The sequence below is a fragment of the Theobroma cacao genome, chromosome 10, assembly GCF_000208745.1.
Source record: "Theobroma cacao cultivar B97-61/B2 chromosome 10, Criollo_cocoa_genome_V2, whole genome shotgun sequence".
Classification (NCBI taxonomy): Eukaryota; Viridiplantae; Streptophyta; class Magnoliopsida; order Malvales; family Malvaceae; genus Theobroma; species Theobroma cacao.
Genome location: NC_030859.1, coordinates 14,089,493 through 14,116,980, shown reverse-complemented (window position 1 = coordinate 14,116,980; position 27,488 = coordinate 14,089,493). Strand labels below are relative to the sequence as shown.

Below are 27,488 nucleotides of genomic sequence, written 5' to 3'. Positions count from 1 at the left end.
ATCTTATCTACCTCTTAAAAGCAAAAGTCAGGCCAAACATCATTTTCCAAGAAATTCTTAATAAAAAGCAGCTTCAAGGTTTTCTCTCTTTTTCACTAATCAACAAGGATTTTAATGTTACCTCTTTTCTCTTCTTTCTTTTTTTTTTAATTTAAGCATCATGTTCGACCAACCAAAATCTAATACTATTGCTACTATACAAGTCTAAAATTATATATAAACTTCAAGAATTACATTAGAGCTTATTAGGTTATTGAAGATAATCAGTAGAGAATCACCTTCAGCATTAGGTAGCTAAAGTCACACAATGCCTACAAATAGGTCATGCAATACTCAACAAATATTCAGTCACGTAATATTAATTCACGTAACGCTTGTCATGCAACGCTAACAAATATTCAGTCACGTAATGCCTATAAAGAACTAACGCAATGGTCAACAAATATTTAGGCAAGTAATATTTAGTCACGTAGTAACTGTCACACAACGCTCAACATATATTCAGTCAAGTAATGCCTATAAAGAACTCACGCAATGCTCAACAAATATTCAGGCACCTAATGCCAAATAAACAAGTTACGATTCCTAATATCCAGTCACACACCCTAATATCCAGTGACTCAATGCCTAACAAAAATTCACGCATCGCCTATAAATTGATTGATTTCGCTACCCCTAGCCAGATTTAAGTTTTCAAACTCATATAATTTACCCATCAACTTTTTTGTTCTATGAATAACCCTAAATAAACGCAAGAACCCATAACAAATACCTTGATGTCATCTTTGCACTTTGGGATCGTGAGAAAGTTGGCTGCCGATATAGACCTCGATGGTGTTGGAGAGCTGGACGAAGGGATAGCTAAATCTAAATCAAGATTTAATTTTGGAATTTTAAGCTGAATGGTGAGAGAGCAGAAAGAAAGAAACTCAAACGCGCCTTCATTTGGATTAATTGGATTAAAGGGTATTCTTGTCAAGTCTTGCCAAAAATTGACTAAAAACAGTTAAAATTATAGAGACGGTCATTTTTGAAGTCACTTTACTACGAAGGTCATTTTCCATAATTTCCTCAAATATATATTACATGATAATAAAATTTATATTAAGGTTGATTTTTAGAGAATGGAAATACTAAAAAAATATCAAGTCACTTACTTAATTTTTTAATACCAGAAATCAAAACCCAATCATTGAAATCCTTTTGAAGCTTGAAGATGATGAAAACATAATAATTCTAAAACTCGAGAGATCAAAGAATCATGCTGATAACGTGTTATGAAATAAATCTTAATAGAACAACTGTAGAAAAATATAAATGAAAATATTTAAAGGGAAAGAAAGTAATTAGAGGCAATAAGAAGATCTTATTCAAATATATATTTACAAATGAAGTGAAAGGGTCTATTTATAAGTTAATAACCCATTATGTAGATTGAATTTACAAGATAAAGATAACACCTAGAGATTAGATGGATTAATCCTTAATCCAATCTAATTTACATGAAATCTAAATATAGTTAATATAAATGGATATTCACAAAAATATTCATAACAAATCAAAGTTAACAAAAGAAACAAGGCGTTTCAAATGGCAATGAGATCTGCACTGAGTCGATTCAATAGTGCGACACGGCATCGATCAATGGAGTCAACTCGGGTTGCAATTCGATACTTGAGCTATTGTAAGTATTGGATCCAGAGCAATGAGGAATCTATGGACTACGAGTTATTATTTTTATTTATGCCCGGCTCTGTTCGGAACCTGGTAAAGCCAATGTAGGGAAATGAAATAAATTGATAAAGGAAGTGATCAAAATTGATTGCTTGGTTGAAGTTAGATTTTGATCCTGTAATTTAATATCGAATTCTTGGCCAAGATTTTTCTTCCATCGTTAAACTTGCTTATTGAAAACATGACTCTTTGTTTGGTAATGGTTTTTTAGAAAATGGAAACTAAAATCTTTAGTACTTGCGCTCTACATACTTCACAATATAGTTTAAGAACAAACTGTTTTCTTGGCCTCCCATACTACGGTGCTGTTTTGGTTGCTATCAAAATATCAATCATAAATGAATACTCTTGCTTAATATGTTCCTTTTACTTTAGGGGTGGGAAGGGGGTGATTTGCCGTGCAGCCTGATTCCACTGGAGAAAGTGCTGAGGAGCTTTTATGAGTGGGAGGAGAGAATGGCAGAGAAGGAAAAGGCAAAGAAGGAAAAGGTAGAGAAAGAGAAAGAGGCTATTAAGAAGGTATGACCGCTTAAGGTTCCTTGTTTTTATGTATTTTATCTTAAATGTTTGTTTAAGGTGGGCATGGAATTCATACGATGACAACTTCATTTTTTCAACCCAATAAGGTTACATAGGCTAAAGGAAAGAGAAAAGGGGTGAGCGAGAGTCGATGATGTAGAAATTAGTAGTTTCTAACAATTAATGGCTGGAAGATATATTGTGCAGAAATTCTTACTAGTTGGAGAGGAAAATTTTATATTATTTTTTAGGTTTATAACTTGTAACTCATTATATACAAGTGCAATGTTGATTATTAGACCCAAGAATCAAGTTTAAAGTACAAGGGTTAAGTTTACAATTAATTACATGAGAATATCCACATTTAATATCTCAAGATTCAAATCTAAATGTTTAGAGTTTGGGAACTAAATAACAAAAACAAGTGGCTGCATGAAATTTTGAAAATAGATATGTTGCTTCTAATTTGAAAGACATATGTGAGAACTTGATAGTGCCACTTAGACCTGACAATTTTAGACATGACACGTTAACACGATACGAGAAGACACGGGTTAAACAGGTTTTGGGTTTACCCTTAATGTGTTTTGTGTCTGATACGTTAAGACGCGAAAATTTTCGTGTCTTAATATGTTAGACACGACAAACACGTTTAAACACGTTTACTTAATCGTGTTATCGTGTTTAAACGTGTATACGTGTTTAAACGTGTATACATGACACGTTTATTAACCTATTAAACATTAATAGTTAAAAACTATTTTAACCTTATATAAATAATTTTTAATAATTATTTAATGTGTATTTTAACCTTATGTATGATAATGAATTTTATGTATGTTATTTATATTAAATTTTATTATATTTGATATTATTATTATTATTATTTTGTTATAATTATTTTTATAATTATAGATTTTAAATTTAAATAATAAAATTATATTTAATTATAAATATTTTTATTTAATCGTGTTAATCGTGTTAAACGTGTTATTAATCGTGTCATGTCGTATATTGACACGTTTATTAAACGTGTTAATCGTGTCGTGTTACACGTGTATTAAACGTGTACGTGTACGTGTTTCAAATTTAAGATACGAATATTAAACGTGTCGTGTTCGTGTTTAACCTTAACGTGTTTCGTGTCTAATCGTATCTGATACGTTTAAGATACGAAAACACGAATTGTCAGGTCTAGTACCACTAGGTTGTTTGTTTTTATGAAGCTAAAGGAGGTGGAAATGGATAGGGAGAGGAGGGAGAAAACGAATATAGCTGAGAAGGAAAAAGCAGAGAAAAAAGAAGAGGGTACTCAGAAGGTGTGACTGCTTGAGGTTCTTTGTTATCTTAAATGTTTGTTTAAAGTCGGTATGGAATTCATTGGATCCCAAAAAGTTTTATAGGATAAAGAAAAGATAAAAGGAGTGAGAAGAGAGTTGATGAAGTAGAAATTAGTAGTTTCTATCAATTAGTTGCTAGAGGATATATTGTGTAGAAATTCTTACAAGTTGGAGCAGAAAATTTTATATTATCTTTTAACCCATTATATACGAGTGCAATGTTGATAATTAGGCCAAGGTTTTTCTTCCATCTGTAAACTTGCTTATTGCCAACATGACTGTTTGTTTGGTAACGATTTCTTAAAGGAGTATTTGAACATAATGGTGAGTACGGAGAGAAAGAGGAAGTTAATGGAGAAAAAGATGAATGCTGGGAAGGAAAAGGCACATAAAGAGAAAGAGGGTACTCAGTTTTCTTCTTTTTATGTTTTTTTTTTAAATGTTTGTTTAATGTCGGCATGGAATTCAGTTATATTTAATTATATAATATGTTTTCAAAAAAGATTATCGTTGGCTTGTCCGTTATCTTATTAAAAAATTTAATTACAAATTCATTTAAGTTTTTTTATAAGAAAACTCTTCTTGTGCATAGTTTCAGAAGTATAGTAAAAAGCCATCGTCCCAGCTGGAGCCCGGTTCTCTAGCACTGTCTGATGCTACTGGAGGGAAGAAGACCACTCAGACCCACTTGTACAAATTTGGCACCAAGGTGCCGACTGCATCATTACTTGATACAGCTCAAATGTCTGAATTCGCTTGTGGTCTTACCTCTTTTACCAATATTGCGGCCACTCCTTCACCGAAACTGGAGTTCTACAATGAACTTAAGCAAGAAGTAACGATGATGAAGGACTCGATTCAAAATATGGAGTCGAGCATCACGCAGATCCTCCAGTACGTGAGGTCGGTAGGCCAGTCCGGTTGCTCATCAAACCCTTCTAACAAAGAGGATATGCCACCGAGAGACAATGGCACTAATTAGATAGTAGGTTTATTTATTCGTATTTTTTTATTGATTGTAATATCAAACTAGAAAGATACTCGAGTTAGGTGGTGGCATCTACAATGGGTGAAGACTTTTGTGAAAATATCATGATTTTCGTGATTATTTGATATTAACAAATGTAAATAGTATTTATTTTCGTAATAAGCAACTAAACTTTTAAGAAATCATATGATTTTATTTATTTATATTAAAATTTAAAGTATTATAAAATTGATGTTTTGTTATTTTTAATATAAAAAAGATAAAAAAAATAATATAAGAATATATAAAAAATAAAAAAATTAACCGATAAGAAAAGATATAATTTTAAAGCATAAGAAAAAAAATAAAATGGGATGAAGAGAGAGAGAGAAGGGAGTATATCTTAGAATACAGAAAAATATAAATATATTAAAATTTAAGAACAAATTTGCTAATTTCATACGACACATACGGGCAACCAATAAAGAAATAGAAACATTGCTTTCGGTTACCGACCCGATATCCAAACCCGGGATTTGGTTTCAATTTGTTTGCTATCGGCTTCTTGCTTAAAACCCTAAGTCATTGACAAACAAGAGGAGTCAAAATACAAAGAGAGGAAAAAATAGGGAAAAAAAACACGTTTCAAATGGCAATGAGATCAGCACTGAGTCGATTCAACAGTGCGACGCGGTATCGATCAATGGAGTCAACTCGTGGTGCGATTCGGTACTTGAGCGATGATAAGGGTCGGATCCTGAGCGAGGAGGAACGAGCTAAGGAGAACGTTTACATCCAGGTTTCATTTTTATTTATGCCCGGTTCTGTTTGGTTCCTGATAAATCTAGCGTAGGAAAATGAAAGAAATTGATACAGGAAGTGATCAGAGTTGGAATTGAGTCGATCCTGTAACTAAATATGGGATTCTTTGCCAAGATTTTTCTTCCTTCTTTTAAACTCGTATATTGCCAACATGACTCTTGGCTTGTTAATACTGAAATCTTCAGTACCGGCTCTGTACATATTTCACGAGACAGTTTAAGATCAAACTGTTTTCATGTCCTCCCTTTCTACGGTGCTATTTTTGTTTGCTCTCAAAATATCAGTCCTAAAAGAATACTGTTGCTTTATATGTATGATAATATGTTCCTTTTACTTGTTCTTTTGGTTCTGGAGTTCCCCTTTTCTTCATTGGTAGCTGAAATGATGTAAAACGACATATCAGTGAGGTAAGTTTCAGCCTTAGGCTATTTGGAATCATTTGTTGATTGAGCGAGATAGAAAATGTTGATTCACAGTTCAGTATCCATAAGCTAAAGGAAACGAGTCATTTGAATCTATAATTCGCTATGTTTTGAATCGTACAAACTATCAATTTTAAACACAATACTTCATTTGTAAATAATTTTATTCTTACATTCACTCTTGAATTGAAAGAACTCCATTTGCATTTCATTTCAAACACACCATAAGACAGCATGATTTATGAGGTTCTTTTCTTTCCCTTTTTCCCTAAAGCCAAACAAGTATTATTTGGGTTCATATTTTCCTATGGTGACTTTCTTTTTCTGTTAGTTTTGGAGACTAAAATAGCTGCTTAGGTTTTTTTGTTACTTTTATGACTTAGTCTGTGTGATTGGCATGTTTATTTCTGTGCTTAGTTTTCCATTTATGTTTCGTAAGTTATGTTTATTGATTTTGATTTTTTGCATCAAGAAAATGGAGAGGGAGAGGCTGGAGAAAAAGAAGAAGGCTGAGAAGGAGAGGGCAGAGAAAGAGAAAGAGGGTACTCAGAAGGTATGACTGCGTAAGGTTCCTTGTTTTTGTGTGTTCTAACTTAAATGTTTGTTTAATTTCGATATGGAATTCATAGGATGACGATTTCATTCTTTCAACCCTAAAAGTTTCAAAAGAAAAAGAAAAGAGAAAAGGAGTGAGGAGAGAGTTGATGATGTAGAAATCAGTAGTTTCTAAGGACTAGTAGCTAGAGGATGAATTGTGTAGAAATTCATACAAGTTGGTGTAGGATTTTTTATATTATTTTTTAGGGTTATAACTTTTAATCCATTATTTACAAGTTCAACATTGATTATTAGGCCCATGAATCAAGTCCAAATTACTAGGGTTAAGTTTACAAGTAATATGCAAAACATTACATGATAATACACATATTTTAGTATCTCCCTTACCTCAAGATTCGAATCTAAATATTTAGAGGTTTGAGAACTAAATAACAAAAATGAGTGGCTGCATGAAATTTTGAAAATAAATATGCTAGTTCTAATTTGAAAGTCATATGTGATAACATAATAGTGCCACTACGTTGCTTGTTTTCTATGAAGTGATAATCTACTATTTCAATGTGTTTGGTCTGTGCATGGAAGATGTTGTATGAGCATCTTAAAATTTACTCTAATTTTTACAAAAGATAGAAAATGATTAGGTGTGTTAACACCCAATCATAGTGTTGAGTAATCAACACGAAACATGATTTCTATAGTGATTAGGTGAATGCAAAGATTTTCTTACTAATGCACCTTGCACCAATTTGGATTATGCCATATAATTCTCTTTTTGTTCCTTTTTTTTTTCTTTTGTCTCATTTTTTCTTTTGCAGTTTCAATTGTCAACATGTTTCTTTTTTACTGCAGAACACTGAAGAGGCTCACAAGGGTTGACTGGATAATCTGTAGTACATTATGACTCTTTGCTTTGAAAGTGATAATGACAAGTACTGCAAATAAATGTTGTGAATCTTGACTCTTGATGAGACTGCTTCTTGTATAGGGTGTGACTCTTTCTGATATCTAATCTCCGAGCTAGTTGCAGATAATCTTATTTTATGTGGTTGTTAATCAGTTGAGATGCCTTTTTTATTTACTTGAAATAAAATTGGTTTGTCACTCATGCTGCTGCTGGTGGATTCGTTGCAATCTTCTTTTTGCTTCACTTATTGATAATTATGATGAAAATGCTGCTGATAGTTTGAATATAGCAGTTCACATTTTCTGTAATAGGCATTTTATTTTATTTTATTTTCTTTTTACATTTTAAAATTAAAATGGGGGGAAAGAACAGAAAGTTTTCTCCTACTTTAGTTCTAAGGTTTTGCATGTTCGCAACTTTAGTAAATGTAAACTCTTATTGAAACTGCTTTTGGCTTTGAATTTGATATGCACCAAATATAGCTAGAATGCCCTTTGGATGTGGACATGAAGCAGTTTTTTTTTTTTTTTTTTTTAAACTGGAGAAGGGAGATTCAAACCTTGCTCTTCAGACAGAAATCATGTATCAACCAATAAATCAAATGTTCAGGTGCGTGGACATGAAGCAGTTGCCCTCAATACTTTGCTTGAAAGTTGAGAGGGTAATGTTGGCTGGGGGGAAATGGTTGGTTCTCATTAGAAACAAAACCCAAATGGGGTGACCTAATGCAGATTTATAAGGTGAATTTATAAGTAGGTCTCTATGTTAAAATTTGTACCACCACTTATTTGTATAAGCCTTGTAAATGGTATGTACATTTTGTTGTATGAACACTAAAACTTGTAATTACAGTAGTATTTTATGTATGTATCAAACTATGTACCTTCACTTAATTGTAAAGAGTTAATAAGTATTTGTACATCATATTGATTCAAGTACATCACTATATTAAAATTAGTAACTCCACTTAATTGTACAATACTTGTTAATGGTACGTACATCTCTACATTGAATTTGAAATTTCACTTAATTTTATAAGACTAGTGAATAGCTTGGACATTCTATTTTCAATGGTACATGGATTATATTGCATTTAGACATAAAATTTATAAAATCTCCCAACTATTTAAAAAAATTTAAATAATTTTTTATTGCATTTAATCAAACTTTATACTTTTATTTTAGACCAAATAAGTTTTTGAAAATAACGGTTAACTAATTATTATTAATTAAAACATCTTATCTTACTTATAATTTGGTGCTGATGTAGTATGTTGATATGTTATGAGCATGTAATATTTTTACCTTTTATGTTAGTTTTATGTCAGTGACACGTAAAAATAAAATAACAAATATCATTCTAATTAAGGATAATTATTCAATAGTTAGATATATTTGATAAAATAAAAGGTAAAGAAGTTTAAATGAAAGTAATATAAGAATTAAAACTCATTTGGATATTCTTAAATAATTTAAGGATTTTTAAAAGTATTATACTTTGCTCTTATATATATATATATATATATATGAGAAAATGTACCTTGTCTTAATTATAAAGAGATAATTAAGAAGTTTTTGTATATTATATTTAAATTGACATGTGCGTTATTCTAATTGTGGAGACTGTTGTTTCTTTGTTAACTGATTGGTTTGAAGTGGCTTTGGTAGGTGAGTCTTGGAGGCTTAAAAGTCTTTGTAGGGGCTAGGATTCTCTTCAATAAGTTGGTTGCTATTGATTCCTTAAAGGCTTCTTTTATGTAGAATTAAGCGACTCATGGTTTTGGTGTAAGATGTTAATATCTATTTTTGTCTTACTTAAATTATAATTTATTAAACAGCATTTAACTATTTAATTTATTAATTAGTGTATAATTTTTTATTTAAAAATTATCTTTTTGAATCTTCTTCTCTAATTAAAAAAATATATTAAAATGAAATTTAATGCTAATTTTTTATGGATCAAATCTAAATCCATTTATTTATTTATAAGTTTAGTAAATTAGATAAAGTTGGTTAATGGTATATAATATTAGGGATGCTATATTATTAAGAAATTAAATGGGTTTTTGGATTTATAAATTAAGATTTTCTTCCATTTAATAAAGAGTACTTTTCATAAATGGGTATGAGGCATAAGGCGTTTTTAAGAATGATCATCCTTATAATTTTATCTGTTTTTAGCCAAAAGAAAAAAAATTAGACAAAATTATCCTTAATGAAACCGACCCATTCGTTAGGTTTCGTGCCTAAACCCAAAACCTATTAACGGGTCAAGTATGTTTAGGTTTGTGCCTCAAACTGACTTAGATTTTTTTGAGCTTTTCTCACTAAACTATTCATTTTTGAAGTATTCCTTACCGGAAAGAAAAACGTTTAAGCATTTTGAGCATTTTGAGCATTTTGAAGTAATTTTTGATACACGAAGAAAACTTGTGAGCTTTTGAGTATTTTAAAACATTTTAGAGTGATTTTTGATATATGAAGAAAAACTTTCGAACATTTTGAGCATTCATATTTGTTAATTATATTGTTAAATGGAATATGGTGTATCGTTTGAAGTTGTTGATCTTGTTAAATGGAATTCAGTAGTTTTGGTGATTTTTAAAAATTATGTGACTAGTTTTTAGGCATTGCGTGACTGATTTTAGATATTACGTGACTGAATTTGAGCATTACATGACTGATTTTTGATAAGGCATTGCGTGACTAGTTTCTGATAAGGCATTGCGTGACTAGTTAATAGGCATTGTGTGACTAGTTTTTGATAAGGTATTGCGTTACTAGTTTTTGATAAAGTATTGTGTGACTAGTTTTTGATAAAGTATTGTGTGACTAGTTTTTGATAAGGCATTGCGTGACTAGTTTTTGATAAGGTATTACGTGACTAGTTGATAGATATTGCGTGACTTGTTAGTAAGGCATTGTGTGACTTAGGCATTGTTTAAAAATCAATCACGTAATGTCTAAAAACTAGTCACGTAATATCTAAAACCAATCATATAATGACTAAAAACTAATCACACGGTGATTAAGTCACGTAATACTTAAAAATCAATAAACTCAATTTTTGGATTCTATGAATAAACCAATAAACTCAATAATCTAAAACACATATTTGTTTTTTGCTAAGCCATGAAATTGTGCATTTCATAAAAGATAGATTACAAAACTCTATAACCCTCCAAAGTAAGAGAAAATATATCTTTATTGAGAGGTCTTGCTCACTCTCCTTATACACAAACAAAATATACAATCTTAATAAAATATTCCCTGAACAATTTCAACTCAAAATTCTATAAAAAAAAATCAAAATTCCTAACAAACATGCTTAACAATCATCACAATCCCAGATACAATAAAATCGTGAACCACCATAAAACCCATCAAACATGTTTTAGCTGTTTTTTTTCCCTGAGCAAAATCGTTGCCTGTAAAGAGTAAAATCGTTGTTCATTAATCTTAAGAACCCCAAGATTCACTATCTAAAAAAATAAAACAAAATAAGAAAGAATTTGACGCCATATCTGCGAATTGGATGACGAGATAAATATATTTGAGTAAAAAGAGAAATCGAGATTTAATTTTAAAATTTTTATCTGGATAGCGAGAGAGAGAAAATTAAAACTATTTTAATTTATCTAAAATTATTTAAATAATATTATTTTAAAAGTAATATTTTTAAATTAAGTGCGTGAGGAAGGTTATTTTCACAATTTTTTCTTTAATAAATACGTCTTAAAAAAAAAGTTAACTTAAAAAAGTCAAATAGAAGCAAATTAGAGTAAAAACTAGTAACCATGGGTAGGAATAGGATGTATGGCAAGCATCATTAGCAGGGATGGGGTGTAAGAAGTGAGAAGGGGGGTTGGGTTGCGGGCGCTTGGTGTCACCGATTTCCTCATTCCTGTCGAAAATGCTATCAACAATTCAACCGTCGCGTTGTCTGTCTCGCTTTCCAGTCCACTTACCTACCTGCGGCCGCACCAAATCTCGCTTTCTGCGCGTGGTCTCTTCCGCTCAACCCGTCACCACAGCCCCACTCGCAGACCAATCACAAATCCTGTCCATCCGCGACTCCCTCCTCTCCCGCCACCTCAGCGCAGTCCAAGTGGCCGACTCCTACCTGGGCCGCTTGAAACAGACGGAGCCCCAAATTGGGTCTTTCCTCCACCTATCCGAGCCGGACAAGGTGCTGAAACAGGCGCAGGAGATTGATGACAAGATAAAGAGGAATGAGGAAGTGGGTCCCCTTGCTGGGGTCCTTGTGGCTGTCAAGGACAACATTTGTACGGCTGATATGCCTTCTACCGGTGGCTCCCACATTCTGGACGGGTACCGTCCGCCGTTCGATGCCACAGCCGTCAAGAGGTTGAAGGACTTGGGCGCCATTGTGGTTGGCAAGACCAACTTGGATGAGTTTGGCATGGGGAGTAGTACTGAAGCTTCTGCTTTTAAGGTTTGGAATTTTCTGCTAGTGAAAATCCTACTGCTACCTGGAATCGATCGCTTTACTTACTTAGGTGAAGGTCTTTCATTAGGTGACAGCAAACCCGTGGGATCTCTCTCGGGTGCCAGGAGGATCATCCGGAGGCTCAGCTGCAGCTGTTTCTGCCAGGCAATGTGTTGTATCACTTGGGAGTGATACCGGTGGAAGTGTGAGGCAGCCAGCATCATTTTGCGGGGTAGCTGGTTTGAAGCCAACTTATGGCCGGGTCTCGAGATTTGGGCTTATGGCATATGCATCATCCCTTGATGTCATTGGATGTTTTGGTTCATCCGTTGCTGACACCGGGATTCTTCTTCATGCAATTTCTGGTCACGATGCACTTGATGCAACTAGCAGTAAACGAGTTAAGTAGTCTTTGAATTTTAGACCTCACTGCTATGCCAAAGATATTTTGTTTGCGTAGGTGCCAATAATTATTTCTCATGCTTCACTGCAAAACAATATGTTTTTTTATTTTAACCATCTATCAATTTTTTGAAGATTCTGACAGTTACCTGTATGTATATACGTATTCAGGAACTAACTTGTTATGCATACGTTATTCATTTGTGAAGCTGCTTAGGAGTTAGTCCAGTTCAACATTACCATCTATGGTTTAAGCAATTTAAGCAATTGCATCCTGCTGTCAACTATAATGCGCCATTTGACTGTATTTTCTGAAGCAAAAGTCGTTATTATGTTTTTGAAAGGTTAATGTGATTAATTTTGGATGAGTTAAGGTTATTTATTTGTGTGATTGTCCTGTTTATTTTTTCTAATTATATTCTCTCTTAAACCCTGATCCAAGGGCTTAATTTTTCTCTTTACCTTCTTGCTTACTTTTCTTCCCGATTCTGCTTTCACATCCCATATTGTCTCTGGCCCTTATCTTTGAATCACGTCAATGATGGAACTATTGATTAGAATCTTTGACTTTGAATGGTGCTTCTGCTACTTTATAGCTATCATGTCTATTTTGAGTCAACCACATGTAAGCGTTATTCCTTGTTGGTTTATTGTAAAATTTATGTTCTAATTGTGTAAGAATTACTAATTTCAGGAGGTGCCTGATTTCACTTCTCAATTCCTTTCAGCAAGTTCTTTGAAATCCAGACCATTGGAGGGGCTAAGGGTTGGTCTTATCCGTGAAACTGTTGACGGTGGTGTTGATTCTGGAGTTAAATCTGCAATACAGGGTGCTGCAGCTCATCTGGAACAATTAGGAAGTATTGTGACAGAGGTCTAATTTAATACTGCCATGTCCCTTTTTGCGGAATCCCATGCATATCGATTTTACGTATTCATTTGATTTTTTTTTTTTGATATTATTGCAGGTGTCATTGCCATCCTTCTCTCTTGGTTTACCAGCTTACTATATTCTTGCATCATCAGAATCATCTTCAAACTTATCCCGTTATGATGGTGTCAGGTGAAATGCTAAGAAATATTCAATTTTCAAGCATATATGCAGATATGTAAAAGCTAGTTTTCAATTAATAACTATTCCTTTTTAATTTATTTCTACATGATTGTAAGGGTGAGGTTTGGGAAAAATCTTTTCTTTTGGCCAAAAAAAAAAAAAAAAAACAGAGTGAGATTGGGGAGGGGAGAGGGAGTGAAGAGGGAGATTCCTGGAAGCAGCATGTAAATTTGAGAAGGAAGTCTGCAAAAAATATCTCTAAGCTCACCTGATAAAATTTTCTTATGTTTCCTGTTTCTGTGTTTTACAATAAACCCAGATATGGAAACCAAGCTTCTTGTGATGAGCTAAATGTACTTTATGAAGATTCCAGAGCTAAAGGATTTGGGTCAGAGGTCTGTGTCTGAATTAACCATTAAGAAACTTGGCTTATTGTTATATTAGGGTTGTAACACTCAGGAATGTTGAAACTAATACATTTTCATTTTTGCAGGTTAAAATGAGAATATTAATGGGAACATATGCACTTTCGGCTGGCTATTATGATGCATATTACAAGCGTGCCCAGCAGGTATCATAGCTATTGTAGTAAATACTTCTTTATGTTGAATATCTTATGGATCTTAACCTGATGAAGATGGCTAATTAGCTGGGAATAGCCCTATATTTGCATTCTCATGGAATCCAACATGTCACCTTAAAGTCAAAATATTCTAACTGCCAAAATTCTTAGTACAGAACCATGAAACCTCTTTTTGATGTTTAAATTAATTTTTAGGATTAAGTAATTTTATGCTCATGGCAATCAAAGTAGTGATATTATAAATCTCAAAGTTAGTTAATAGTCTCAACAATCTTTTGGTTTTCATTGGCATTTCCAAGTAAATGATTTTGTGCTTTTACAATTTATATATAAGGGTTAATTACGTATTTGATACTCAAACTATAGTCAAAACTCAAATGTTTGATTTGAAACCTTAAGTTATAATGTGCAATATGGTATTCGAACTTTGCTTCCTTTTACCAAATTGCACATTCTGCTAACCGAGTTTGAGAAAGTTGGTACCTTAAGTCTAAAAATGTGCAATATACGAATTTGCTTTCATTTACCAGATTGCACATTCTGCTGATCAAGTTTGAGAGTGTGATGTGTCCCCTATATCCAACCCTGTGTGATGATGTGGCGATGCTACACACTCTTTCTACTAATTAACAATGTCCAATCTGGTAAACAGAATCAAAGTTCAAGAATCACATTGCACATTTTTAACTTTAAATACCAACATTTGGCTACAGTACGGGTATCAAATATGTGATTAACCATATTTATAATTTTGAATGGTCATGTCTGTTGGTTTGTCTTTATAGTTGTTATATGCTGAAACCCATGATTCTTTTAGGAGCTTTTATGCTATTAAAGAAGACATTTATGATTATAATAGTGTTTTAGGTAAGGACCATAATTCAGAAAAGCTTCAAGGCAGCATTGGGTGAAAATGACATCCTGATTTCACCTGCAGCTCCATCTGCTGCTTATAAGATTGGTACGTCCTTGTTCTTTTTCTTGTTTTCTTGTTTAATCTCTCTTTTGTTCCTTCTTGTGCATGTGGGAGGGAGGGGAGTGGGGAATGATATAACTCTTTATTTGTGGTCTTCATTTGCTGTAAACACTGAATTACTAAGTTGCTTGTGGTGTTTGCAGGTGAAAAGAGAAATGATCCATTAGCAATGTACGCAGGAGATATTATGACTGTAAGCACGTTAATGCTGCGTATTATATTTATTTAAGTCATTCCTTCGCAGAGTAAGGCTTTGATTTCTATCATGAATTTTTGACTGGTTAAGAAGTAAGATTAGGAAAGAAAGAAAAGACTAATACGGAATATGGAGGGAATATTTAGATTAACATTGTGTTTGGACTGAGGGGAGAGGAGGGAAAGAGGGGAAAGTGGGAAACCCTCCCCTTGTTTGGGTAACTTTGAAATAGGAGGGAAGGAGGGATTATCACATCTCTCCATTCCCCCCCAAAACCTCCACTTTATCAATACCCCAAATAAGGGGAAATGCAGGGGAAAAGAATGGCCAAACCTTTCTTGGGACATAAAATGTCTGTAATGTCCTTGCAATTTCTATCAAATTTCAAGGAACCCTTGCTTAAAGTCTTTCTAAACCAACAACCGCTGCTTTTTGTTGTGTTGAATTCACCTGCATCTTTCTTGCTTTTGTGTTTTGTCTCTTTTGGTTGCTCCAATCAAGTATATTTGTTTTTTTTTTAACCCTTACTTTTTATTTATTTATGGGGTTTCTATTCTTGCTTTTGACAGGAAAAGCTTTTGAACTTTTTTTTTTACATAAAAGTGATGGTTTATGCTAACTTTTGGACAAATTAAAATTTTTTTTTTTGATAAAGCTCACTTTTGTGGAGTTAGATGCATGGGAAAGAATTTCAAAAATTGAAGAGCAATCATAATTTTTATACCTACTTTTATTAGAATTAAACTTCTTTTTAATAAGAAAAGAAAGAAAAAGATATTATAATTACAAATTCAATTTTTATTTTCATGACAATTATATTGTTATTTTACTAAGAAGGTATACAACTTGGAAAAGGTACATTGCAATGAATCATTTCCTTTGTTTTCCACTCTTTAACCAAACAAGGAGTCTTCGATTTTCCTCACTTTTCCTTTTCCTGACTATTTTTAGCTATCCAAACAAGGGAAACATGTATCCTTTCCTATCCTTTTAAACAACCCTCCCTTTCCCTTCCTTTCCTTTACTAACTTATATCCAAACATAGTGAAAAGATATGGCTTTCACCATGTTAAGGTTACAGAGTTGATTTTATGTTGCTAACACTGACATTGAAATGCTGCTTGTGGCTTCAGTTATTGATTCTGTGTTACTTCTTTTTTTGCAATTTATCTATTTCACTTCTTTAAAGATTAAATGAGAATAGAAATAGTATATCTAATGTTAGGATGCATGGACAATGAGAACTAAGGTTAGCCAATTTTCCTATTATCAGAAATTGTTCAATATATTTGCATCCATCAACTGATTAAAACCATAGTTTATTATTGGCTTTTCTTGGGGGTTTACTGCATTAAAATGTAATCATGATACACTATCCTATAGCTTCGTTTATGTGCTCATGGGTTAGACATATTAAGGCTTATTTTTTTCTAAGATGTTCCAAAATGATCCATTTCTGAACTTTACAGGAATTGGGGCCTTGAGCTAGACAAATTGGAAGAAAATGATTTGTCTAGCTGAGCTTGGTTGCTATGAGATTTTAAGGCTTGGTGCATTGTTTTGTTGACTTACATGGGAACTTAGAAAATGGCTTTTGTTAGTTAGGAGTCAAGAATCTTGGGGATGATTTAGACCATTAAACTGTCCTTTCTCTTAAGCATATTATGCAGTTAAGATTACCTTAACAGCTTGCAATGTTGTTGCACGGTTTTTGCTCTGATGCCTGCATTTCATGTGCATCATAAGTTGTCATTGACTGGCAGAAAGGACCGCACTTTATCATTTTTATTGTCACTAATTACTCTGATGGCGTTTCCTCACATGGATAGTAATCTCCATTCTTTTGATTTTGAGTTTTAATCACGTGGTGATGATTGTGTAGCAATTAAATTACAGTGCCATGTTATGAGTTACCACAACATCATGCTCATAAACTTTTTAAATTTTTAATTTTGAGTGGATATTTGCTGCATTTTTTTAAATTTCTAATTATAAAAGAAATGTCAAGTATGAATTAAAAAATTCCAATTGTTTGCTGCATTCTTATTCTCTTTCTGCCCTTCTCTCATTTGGAGATTTAATACTCATTACAGGTCAATGTTAACTTGGCGGGCTTACCTGCATTAGTTTTGCCATGTGGATTTGTTGAGGGGGGGTCTGCAGGTCTTCCTGTTGGCCTTCAAATGATTGGTGCGGCATTTGATGAGGTATAGAGCTGCCCATTTTCGATTAACTTGTTATTTAGTTATAATTGGTTATTTTTACATATATTAACTGAAAATAAAGAAGATTCAGGAAGGTTTTCTAACATTGCATTTGGTAAGATGGAAGGAAGGGGTGGAAGGAAAATGGTTTTTTACTTTTTCTGTCATTTTGAGAGTGGGAATAGGAAAATTTATTGAAAATGGGTAGATTTGCACCTTTCTTTTTCTGCAAAATCTAATTTTTCCATGCCCATTTCTTTATGATGTTAACCTCATCTCTTTTCTTTCCTTCCACTTCCCATTTCTTGTACCAAACATGAAGATGGAAAAACTAATGTCCATCCTTTCCTTCCCTTTTCCCTTCCCTCCATTTCCCTTCTACATAGCTGCTGCCAGTGTAAGAATGAAGGGAAAATAGGAACAAAGAGAAGTAACCTTTTGATTTAGGTGATAGTATCTGTCAAGTTGGCAGCTTTTGATTTTCTTAAGCACCGATGCTATTGGAATGACTCTTTCCACTGTATGCTATAGTTTGGAGACATCAAACACATGATGAGCATTAATCAAGGACGGGTAGTTAGAGTTCTTGGAGTTATGATGAGAAAATAATCATTCTAGGAAAAAGTGTGTACCCATTTTGTTAGACAAGCCACATCATATACACGGACAAGCATGCAACTTATATGCTTGTTTTTAACAGTTTTAAGAGTCTAGATCAATCATTGTTTTTTTCTCCTCTCCTCTGCTATCATTCAAAAATTAGAAGTCTCAATCTGCTGATATTCAAAGTCATCAGTTTCTTTTTCTTTTTCTTTGTGGTGCTATTTTTTCAGGAAAAATTGCTCAAAGTGGGTCATATCTTTGAGCAAACTCTTCAGGGTTACAAGTTTGTTCCTCCACTCATTCAAGATGGTGTTTTTGCCTAACCGTTGATGATCCGCACTTTTTCTGAGAATCCTGATGCTTAGGTGGCCTAACTGAAAACTTTGTGGCGGGTGGATCTGCAGGTTCAGCCAGGTTGTGACTTTAACTCTGTTTGAGACATGGTTTATGGCATGCTGGAATGATTCAGCCATATAGATCCCCAACAGCATGTAATTATTGGCTGCGTTAATGCTAGTTATATGGAAGAAAAAACAGTTTAATATTGAAATGCAATCTTGTTCTTCAAGAATATTTCAATGTAACAAGTATATTGTACAGTATGAAATTTTGGGTACATATTCATGAAAGTTGGTGTGGAAGTTCATGGCCTGTACATTACCACAACTCATTCATTTCCACTGCGGAGTGACAACTTGTGATATTTCATTGCACGCACGAAATGCTAAACTCTGAACCCGTCCGTTCCATAAAATTTTATTGTACCCATAAGGATTTGTAAGCTTTTCATTCAAGTCCCTAGATATAACTTTTAGAACTTTGTTTTGCCAAGGAAAAGAAGGTTACTTTAGGATTTAGAAAAATATGACTATCACCCAAGAGACGTGTCCCAGTAAGTTCCCTTTGGTTAGAGTTAAAATTTATAAGACTGAAAGATGATTAGAGTCTACGAGATGATAGCAATTTTGAAAAGTTTATCTAGATACCAATCTGGAGATAATAGTGAAGGTAATGAAATTTGAAGGCCGAGTAGAATAGCAAGGTATGCAGAAACAACTAATGATCAAGAATGTAAAATAACAATTAGATAATAGGAATATCCTAAAAATATCTAATTACGAGATATATAGAGTAGGAAGTTTTTTTTTTTAATTGAGAGAAAAAAAAATCGAACTTTGCTTTTTAAGTAAGAGATCATGTATCAATCAATGAATCAAATGCTTGAATGCATATAAAATAGGCGCTTTAAGCTAAAAAGATGTAAAATCTAAAACTTTTTAGACGCAATCAAATTTTGTATTTTTATTTTAAATCAAATAAGTCTTTATGATTAACGATTGATTAACTATTGTTAGTAAAAATATCATTTATTATTTTATATTATATAATGTTAATATGATATGCTGACGTATTATAATTTACTAATAATAGATTGATTTGGAAGGTGGAGCAACTTCCAATGACTGTTTTGTTGATTTAGCGGAACTGTTGTTTTCCTGATGATGTCCTTTCTCACGGGTTCCTCTTTGATTCACTTCGGAATTTCTTTTTCGTAGTGTCAACTCCTGCTCTTCTGGTTGTCTTTGTCAGGTGTTGCTTCTTCATTCTTAAGCTGGGTAGGTGTCTACTTCGTGCTTTTTCTGTTAGTTTGTGTGGTTTGATCCATCGGTTGTGTGACAGCTTTGATTTACTAAAACCCTTTGTCTTTGCTATTTTGGAGCTGGTGCTGGGTGCTAGATGTGATGTGTGTCCCAACTTGTAAATATTGTTTTCCTGCTGCCAGGTCTTCGTTTCTACAACAGATTTATGTATATGATCAAGGGAGGCGCCTCTTTCTGCTAAGCCACTCCCCTTGCTTTGTAATTTGTACAACTGCAATAAAATTCTCACCTATCAAAAAAAGAAAAAAAAATAGATATTGTAGTCTAACTAGGTAATAGTATTGTATTATAACTCTAACTAAATAATTTGTATTTTATCTTAATACACTCCCCTTAAACTTAAGATGTTATGATAGATGTCAACTTGAGTTTGGAAACTTAACCAAACTAAGTCTTGAAATCAACTAGTGGTTGCATGACATACTGATGTGGTGAACAAAATAAAAAAGATTCGACTGAAATTAAATTTTAAGCTTATTTATCATAACAAACATATTTCTAAAATTATAAAAAAATTATTTTAGATTATTTCAATATCAAAGGAACCAATGCTACCATTTTTTTTTATTCCCATTGAATTGTTTTACAAAAATTGCTTATTTTGTCTCCTCCTAAACTTAGAAAAATGTTTGCTTTCAACGATGACAACATATTAAGTTTGCAAGGTCATGGAGGATAGAAAACATGGAAAAGGCTAACCAATAAATAAAATCATGTATGATCGATGACTAAAACCTCACCAAGAAAATAATCATTATGCAATTGGGTCAAGTTAATAGCTTACCCTTAAGTAAAAATTGGGGTTATACAAAGACCCTCGATTTCAATGTAAAGATAAAATCGTAAACTTACTTGGTGAGCTGAGAAGAATCTACAAATCTAAAAATGTGCAGCGAGATTTTTGTCGAAACCTATGTTTTATAAAGTTTTTAAGTTAAATGCGACAAATAAGGGAAGATATAATCAAAATGGATAAGTTTTGGCTAGAAAATTGTCTTCTATTGCAAAAGTATCGATACATTAAGAATAGGAATTAATATTTAGAGGACAAAATGCCTTAAGGAGCATTTTGTGTGAAAGGTATCAATACTTTAAGAGGAAGTACCAATACTTATGGTTAGAATGACTTGGAAAAAGCATACCACATGCTTGAGGCGAAAAGTAAAAGAATAAAATGCCTCTAGTTGAATGCCATTTTTACCTTTCTTTCTCACCCGAGCCATCTCTTCTTCCCCTCTCCCAAATCTTTCTTAAAGCTGGTCCAAATCTAACCTAAATTCAAGTTTTAAACTGATTAAGGTAAGGTTTTCAACATTTCAAATGTTTTTACCATTGTTTTTCAAACTTAACTTCTCTCATTAAGAGAATTTTTGGTTTTTCTCTTAAGTGTTAAGGTTCTCCAATTAAGCCTTTTGAGAAAAGCTCACAAAGGTAAGTATAAGCTAGAACTAAGTAAGATTAAGTTGAGAATTTTGATTTCAAGGTAGATGATGAACAAACCAAGTATGTGAAATGGGTAGGGGTTGTATGGAAGTTGGAAAGTGTAGACCTAGTTCTAGAAAGAGGTTAATGAAGTATTGTTAGGAAGCTATTGTGAGTTTTAAGTGTGAAAAGGAATGTTAGAATTTGATGATATGGTTTGTTTGTCTTAGGCTCCATTGCAACTCCAAGGGTTAATAGCTAGAAGAGCTTAGCTAGGTGGCCTTGCATTGAGTTGGTGGCATATAAGGTGCATGGACTTGCATTGAAAAATGTTTTACTATGTAAAGCATGAAAAATATGTGTTTGAAAAGAATGTTCCTAGGAAAATGCTTTTGTTATGGTTTGACTATTGAGGATAGGCACATGTGTATGTATGTATGTATGTTTTCGTACAATAAACTTGCATCAATGATATACCATGTTGTGTATGGTTGTGTTTTCAAAGGTAAACTTCTTGATGTTGTATAAAGCTATGTGATGTTGAACATTTTAAGTAATTGTAAAATGTTTTGTGGTGATGGCAATGCAACTTGGTGAATTGTGGACTCATTGATGGAGGAATTAAAATAATATGTATGTATTGAGCGGCATGGTAGCAAAGTTACATGCCTTATGATATTGGATTATGAGAACTATGTAAAGGACTTTATAATGGCTTACATGAGATAAGTGTTTTCGATAAAGTAGCTTACGTGAAGGACTTATCATAGCGACAACACCATTAGACATTGTGAACAATGGGATCGCCCTAGCTAGCAAAAGAGAATGGAAATGGTGCTAGCTTTGTGGTTGGATGATGGCACAGGCGTTATATGAGGTCATTGGCCCATTGGATCGTATCATGAAGGTTAGCTACCTAGATAGTGGGGAGTGGAATACACTATCCATTGTCGTAAGGTCTATGGGACCAAGTTTATACATAGTGCTTTACTAGTAAGCTCCATTTACCTATGTTTGATGAGTTATGTAATAAGGTGGTAATGATTTTGCCTTAAATGACAAATTCAGTTTTTAAAGTATGTTTTCAAAGGGAATAATGTGGAATGTTTTGAAAGATGCTTTGTGGTTAAATGCATATGGTTGGAGTTGAGGGCCTTGGAAAATGTTTAAGTACTTTAAACTTGCAGATTTGGAAAAAAGTATCAATACCTTTGAATACGCTATCAATACTTGTTCTTCAAGGTTGTTTTGAAAAATGCTTCTAGAATGAAAGTATCAATACCTTTAGCAAAAGTATAAATACTTTTAAGACATAATAGGTATAGAGATCATTCTGTTTAACAAGTATCGATACCTATAGTTAAAGTATTGATACTTGTAGCTTTTTTTCTCAAATATGTGGACTTTCAACTTTTTTACTTATAGAAGCCCTACTATCTCAAATTGAAACATATAAAAATACGATGGTAGTAGTTGAAATGACTCCTCCGGTGGACCGAAAACAAGCCTTTCTGCATACTCCTTCGCTTGCCAAGCCTTACCATACAAGCATTCCAATCCCCACTGAACCCTCATCTCACAAATTATGTCCTTAGGTCTCAATGTTATTCCATTAGCCCGAATCTTGTGTGACATAAGTTCACCAATCATCTTCGCACTCGTAGTTGGAAATCGCCCTTGCAAACCATCAACGGTATAGGTGTGTATTTTGTGGAATGTCCGAACTTTCCAATATTCTCCTCTATCAGGTAACTTCGTTGCACGAACACTGAACTTGCATGCCTTGTCCTTGCAACCAACCTCATAACGAGCTTTACAGAACCTTTTTACTCTTATCACAAACTTCTCTTTTATAACCAACATGTTCAAAGTTCGTTTCAACTCGGCCTTCGACGAAAACATTCTTCCTTTGTATAAGCGATCTTCAACACATGTCGACTCCTTAGTGGTAATTGTTTGAAAGGAGAACCTTTCTGCACCTGCAATTACCCACGTACGAGATATCCTTGCATTTTCCCTTTCCTGATCACTGTCATCGAGCAATGTATCAAGGGAACGAATCCCGTTCTCACCAGTGATGGGGTTATTGTATATGGGGTCATCACACTGAACATCTCCTACATCAACACCTCCAACAGGTTTCGTTTCACCTTCAACATTATTGCAAATTTGAATGTCACTGTCATAAAGGCAGTCATCGTCTGAACTGTCATCTTGCGATTGTTCAAGCCCATCATCTGAAGTGTGATCAAATCTATCTTCACCGGCAGCGAACAAATCCTCATTTCCCTCATCAAATGTAGTATTATACTCCAGCGTCGCAGTGTCACCCTCCAACCTCACATTGATGTCCTCAACTGTCGTATTCTCATTTGACAATGGCATTTCACACTCTACAGTTTCACCCGATCGTTGCATATGTTCAAGAGAAGCAAGAAATTGGTTTGATGCACATCCTGATCGGAATTGTGCAGCCAACTGTTCTGTGAATGTCGTCTGTCTACCGGGTTGCACAAACTCTTGTGCATACCTCAATTGCCATTGTTGTGGGTTACGGACTGAATGCTGTGGTATATGTGAAGCATTGTAAATCTCATTTTGATTGAGTTGATTACCATGTTGTCCAACTTCTCCATGTGACATAACATTTGTTTGGTGTCCCTTAATGCTGACATACATAGCCGAAACATTCTTCTGTTCTAGCAAAATTAATGCAACATCCTCATCGTCTTTGATAATTGGCCGTGATAGCTCTCCGGGTGTACTGATCAATGCATGTAACTCAATCTCGTCAATTTCTGAGTTTACCCCAACAACATCTTCAACCAGCTTCATCAAGCCCACAAACGACAAATCACTCCTAACCCCCCCCATTTGTGACTTACCACCCTTGTAAATGCCATCCACCCACTGACCACCGTGTCTTATCACAAATCGCACAATTAGAACCCCATTGAAATTTTGAAAAAAAAAGTTGTCAATCATTTTACACAATACATGCCGTGATAAAAAATTTGTCAGTCGTGTTATTACACGCCATGCAAATAACGTAAAATGTTGTAACACGCCATGCATATCAAGTCAAATGTCGTGACACGCCATGCATCAATATCGTGACACGCCATGCATCACTGTCGTGACACGCCATGCATTACTGTCGTGACACGCCATGCATTACTGTCGTGACACGCCAATCACTGTAATTACTGACTGGTTACACCAACATCCGTGACACGTTAAAAACCCAAAAAACCAGTTAACCCACGACACACCAGGAACAACCATGACACGTCAAAAACCCATAAATTCAGTTAACCCACCACACCCCAGGAACAACCATGACATGCTAACAACCTAAATAACTAGTTAACCCACAATACGCTAGTAACAGCCGTGACACGCTATAGATGCATGGCGTGTAACAACTTTGGGCAATGTTTCTAATCCATCTTATCATTTACACCAAATATTTCAGAAATTTAAGTGTGTTGCAGAAATAAGCCCAATAACAGGTACCTTGATGTCATCTCTACTATAGGGTGTGTTAATCTATGACAATGTGGCAAGATGCCGAGAGATAGACCATAGCCAGATGACGATGGTGCTCAATAGAGAGTTGACAGAGCTCATACAGTTCAGAGATCTGAGAGAGTTGACAACGATGGTGCCCAACAGAGACTTGCCATAGTTGAGATAGAGAAAGATGACCGAGCTCAAACAGCTGCGTGTATTTATTTTTAATGTTTTTCATTTTCTCTCCGGCGAGAGGCAGATAGCTCAAACAGTTGAGCATTTATTTGAAACGATGTTTTTAAGGGCATTTTGGTCTACTCATGTTTATTTTTGGGTAGAAACAGATAACTTTATATGGGTAGTTATTTGTGAAATCATCTTATCACGAGGTCTTTCTCTCACAATTTCCTCTACTTTATATTTGTCTTTATTATTTTAGCTCATGAAATTTGTTCTTAACTCCATAATGAAATTTGAAAAATTCATTTTCTTGAACCTTCATTCTACCTTAATCAAGAATTTCCTTAAGTTAAGACATACTAAGAAACAATATGATTTCTCCCTTAAGATCATTTAAGGTGATGTAACTTTATTAATCATCCAGCTACCTTCATGTGCTTCATGTAATGTCTAATATCCATGCCATCGTACATTCTTGGTTAAGACTACCTAAGATAATATAAAAGTATAACAATCCCTACATAAGATAACCTGATAATCTCAAGTCTAAGAATCATTTACAAATTAACACATAAGAATGTATTTCATAGATACTTGAATGAACTATCAAATGAAATTCTCATGGTTGGTCATATCCATTGACTTATTCTTCTAACAAGCATTCACATGTTAGTTTCAAGTATTTCACTACTACAATATATGAAACCGATTACTTACTTTATAAGTAAGAATTATAACATGTGATAGTGTCACAGCTTTTATCGATGTCTTGTCTTGATCAAGTATTGATTAGGAATTATTTAAAAATGATGCTTTAATGCAATAAGGGTTTCATAATTATAATTTTTTATAATTCTTTTTGTAAAGCATATCCATTTCATGAACTTTATTTTTATAAATAAATAAAATAAAATGTATAAAGTTGTAAATAAAGAAGATCTGTCTTATTAGAATGCATAAAATCGATAACAATGTTTTCTACAAAAACTTATGGATCGGCTTGGAAGATATAAGTACACTCCACCATAATGTGCCTTGTCAAAAAGCTCCCCACCGTCAACAATCAATGAACAACATTAAAGGAAGAAAACTTTGGTAATCTGTTTCAAATTTTCTCTCAGAAAATGTCTTATTGGGGACAATATCACAATTCTCGTAGTTGGCACAGTCTGCTGTGTATGGAAAAAGCAAAGCATTATTCATGGAAGTATCAAATAGGTAAACTATTTTAACCATCTAGCTCAACTCGTGGGGAGCAAATTTCCTCCTCAAGTTGGCAATCTCCTTAGCACTCAACCCAAAAGCCTTCTCCAAAAGTTTTTCTTCGATCCCAGTACCAAATACAGCATTTGGAATTCTCAGCAAACCAGGATTTTGGCTGTCAAAACTTCCCAAGATTGTAGCAGGCGTATCTCCAACATTCATTTGGAAGTGCAGCAGCCCCCTTGGAAACACCATGACTTCACCCTTTTCAATCACTTTAGCATAAATTCTGTTTTCTGTGTCGACGAATCCTGAATAAACTCTTCCTTGGAGAACAAATGCTATTTCAGTTGCTCTAGGATGGAAATGCGGCACGTTGATGCCGCCGACTTCAAAATCAGCTCGAACAAATGACATGCCTAGTGTAGTCAAGCCTGGAAAGACATTAACGTTCACTGACTTAGCTGCTAAGCCTGTTTCGCTGAATTTCCCTGGCAACTTTATGCCGGAGAACACGAAATCTTCCACTGTGACAGCTGATGAGTTCCTGCACGTTGCAATTCCTTTCTGGGGTATACAGAAGTCTTGAACTGGATCAGGGTCAGAAGCCAGGGTCGCAATAATGGCATAGTTGTGGAGGAAGATGGCCAGCAGAAGTGCCGGTTTTAGAGACATTGTTCTGCAGAGGAATTAAGAATGGGAGAAATGGAAAATGGTGCCCTCCTGAGTCAAGAACAAAGTATGACTCTAAACCCCACAAGGGCAAGATTTCTGCATCAGAAAAAGCTATTAGCTTCGCTTCAGGCTGATCGTGGGTAGACCTAATATTTTATATAGCCAGTGCATTTCTGAGCAATGCGCTTTTGCTTGGGGTCAAAGGGAACGAGGGGTTGGTTAAGCTTAGAAATGGCAACAACAACCAATCCTGGTTAGCTTTTGTGTCTATAGTGGAAACTTAGCGAAAGCAAAGGTGAGCTGTGTTAATGGCTTTGATTATTGAACTAGGCGTATATCTGAAGATACAATGAATCACTACAGAATTCTTCAACTCAACTCTAGATTCCAACTGCTCCAAAACAGACAAAAAAGTGGAAAAGAAAAGCATGAACCAAGTGCTTTAAATTATTATTTAGGACCATGTTCTGTCTTCTCTGGGATTGAGGTGAGATGGACCACATTGATGTGCTTCTCTTGCACAGTATGGCATACCATTTTGATATTCTCCATGTATCTATATTGCAAGATTCTCAAGTACATTTGTGATATTCATATCCAAAACGTTGACAAGTCCAAGTCTTTATTAGTATGAGCTACAATATTGTTGATAATTTTCGACATCATCATGGATATAGGAACAACCGTATGAAGGAAACACAAAATTGAGGTTGGAGGTACACCTGTTTGGTGGAACAGAAACAATCCATTGCCTTGGCAATCGCATAATTAGAGACGTCGCTTGAACTATAAAAGATAAGATGATTTAATAACAACATTAATAATTCAGATCCAACCAAACGTAATGTTTGAAAACACTCAAGAAAATTTGAATAAATTTTTATTATTCTATTACTTTAAATCAAACTCATGTATTTTTATTTTAAGTTAAATAAACTCGTATAATTAATTATCATTAATTAAAATAACACCTATTATCTAATACCCACTTTAACATTAATATGACACTAACATAAGAGTTTAAAATACCACGTAACCATGTCATTATATTATATCAACTTGTCCCACCATTATCAATTATAACATACGTCAACATACTA

General features: G+C 34.0%; 3 protein-coding genes across 4 annotated transcripts; 2 read left to right on the top strand and 1 right to left on the bottom strand.

The window, feature by feature from the left end:
* On the top strand, positions 5,140-7,574 carry LOC18586821 (uncharacterized protein At2g27730, mitochondrial). Of its 2 annotated transcripts, none has more exons than XM_007010386.2 (3): positions 5,140-5,359; positions 6,277-6,357; positions 7,212-7,574. In XM_007010386.2, the coding sequence occupies exons 1-3, from the start codon at positions 5,210-5,212 to the stop codon at positions 7,236-7,238; spliced, it is 258 nt and encodes an 85-aa protein (XP_007010448.1). In that variant the 5' UTR covers positions 5,140-5,209; the 3' UTR covers positions 7,239-7,574. The 2 variants fall into 2 exon arrangements, with proteins under 2 accessions (XP_007010448.1, XP_017984546.1); XM_018129057.1 differs by having other exon boundaries at positions 6,277-6,367.
* LOC18586820 (glutamyl-tRNA(Gln) amidotransferase subunit A, chloroplastic/mitochondrial) lies at positions 11,094-18,389 on the top strand. The gene is made up of 10 exons (XM_018129052.1): positions 11,094-11,722; positions 11,805-12,116; positions 12,813-12,992; positions 13,087-13,181; positions 13,492-13,567; positions 13,666-13,743; positions 14,623-14,716; positions 14,875-14,924; positions 17,021-17,134; positions 17,965-18,389. Exons 1-10 carry the CDS (start codon positions 11,180-11,182, stop codon positions 18,055-18,057), a joined length of 1,635 nt encoding a protein of 544 aa, XP_017984541.1. The 5' UTR covers positions 11,094-11,179; the 3' UTR covers positions 18,058-18,389.
* On the bottom strand, positions 25,593-26,764 carry LOC18586819 (germin-like protein subfamily 3 member 2). Its single transcript, XM_007010382.2, has one exon. The coding sequence runs from the start codon at positions 26,386-26,388 to the stop codon at positions 25,747-25,749; it is 642 nt and encodes a 213-aa protein (XP_007010444.2). The 5' UTR covers positions 26,389-26,764; the 3' UTR covers positions 25,593-25,746.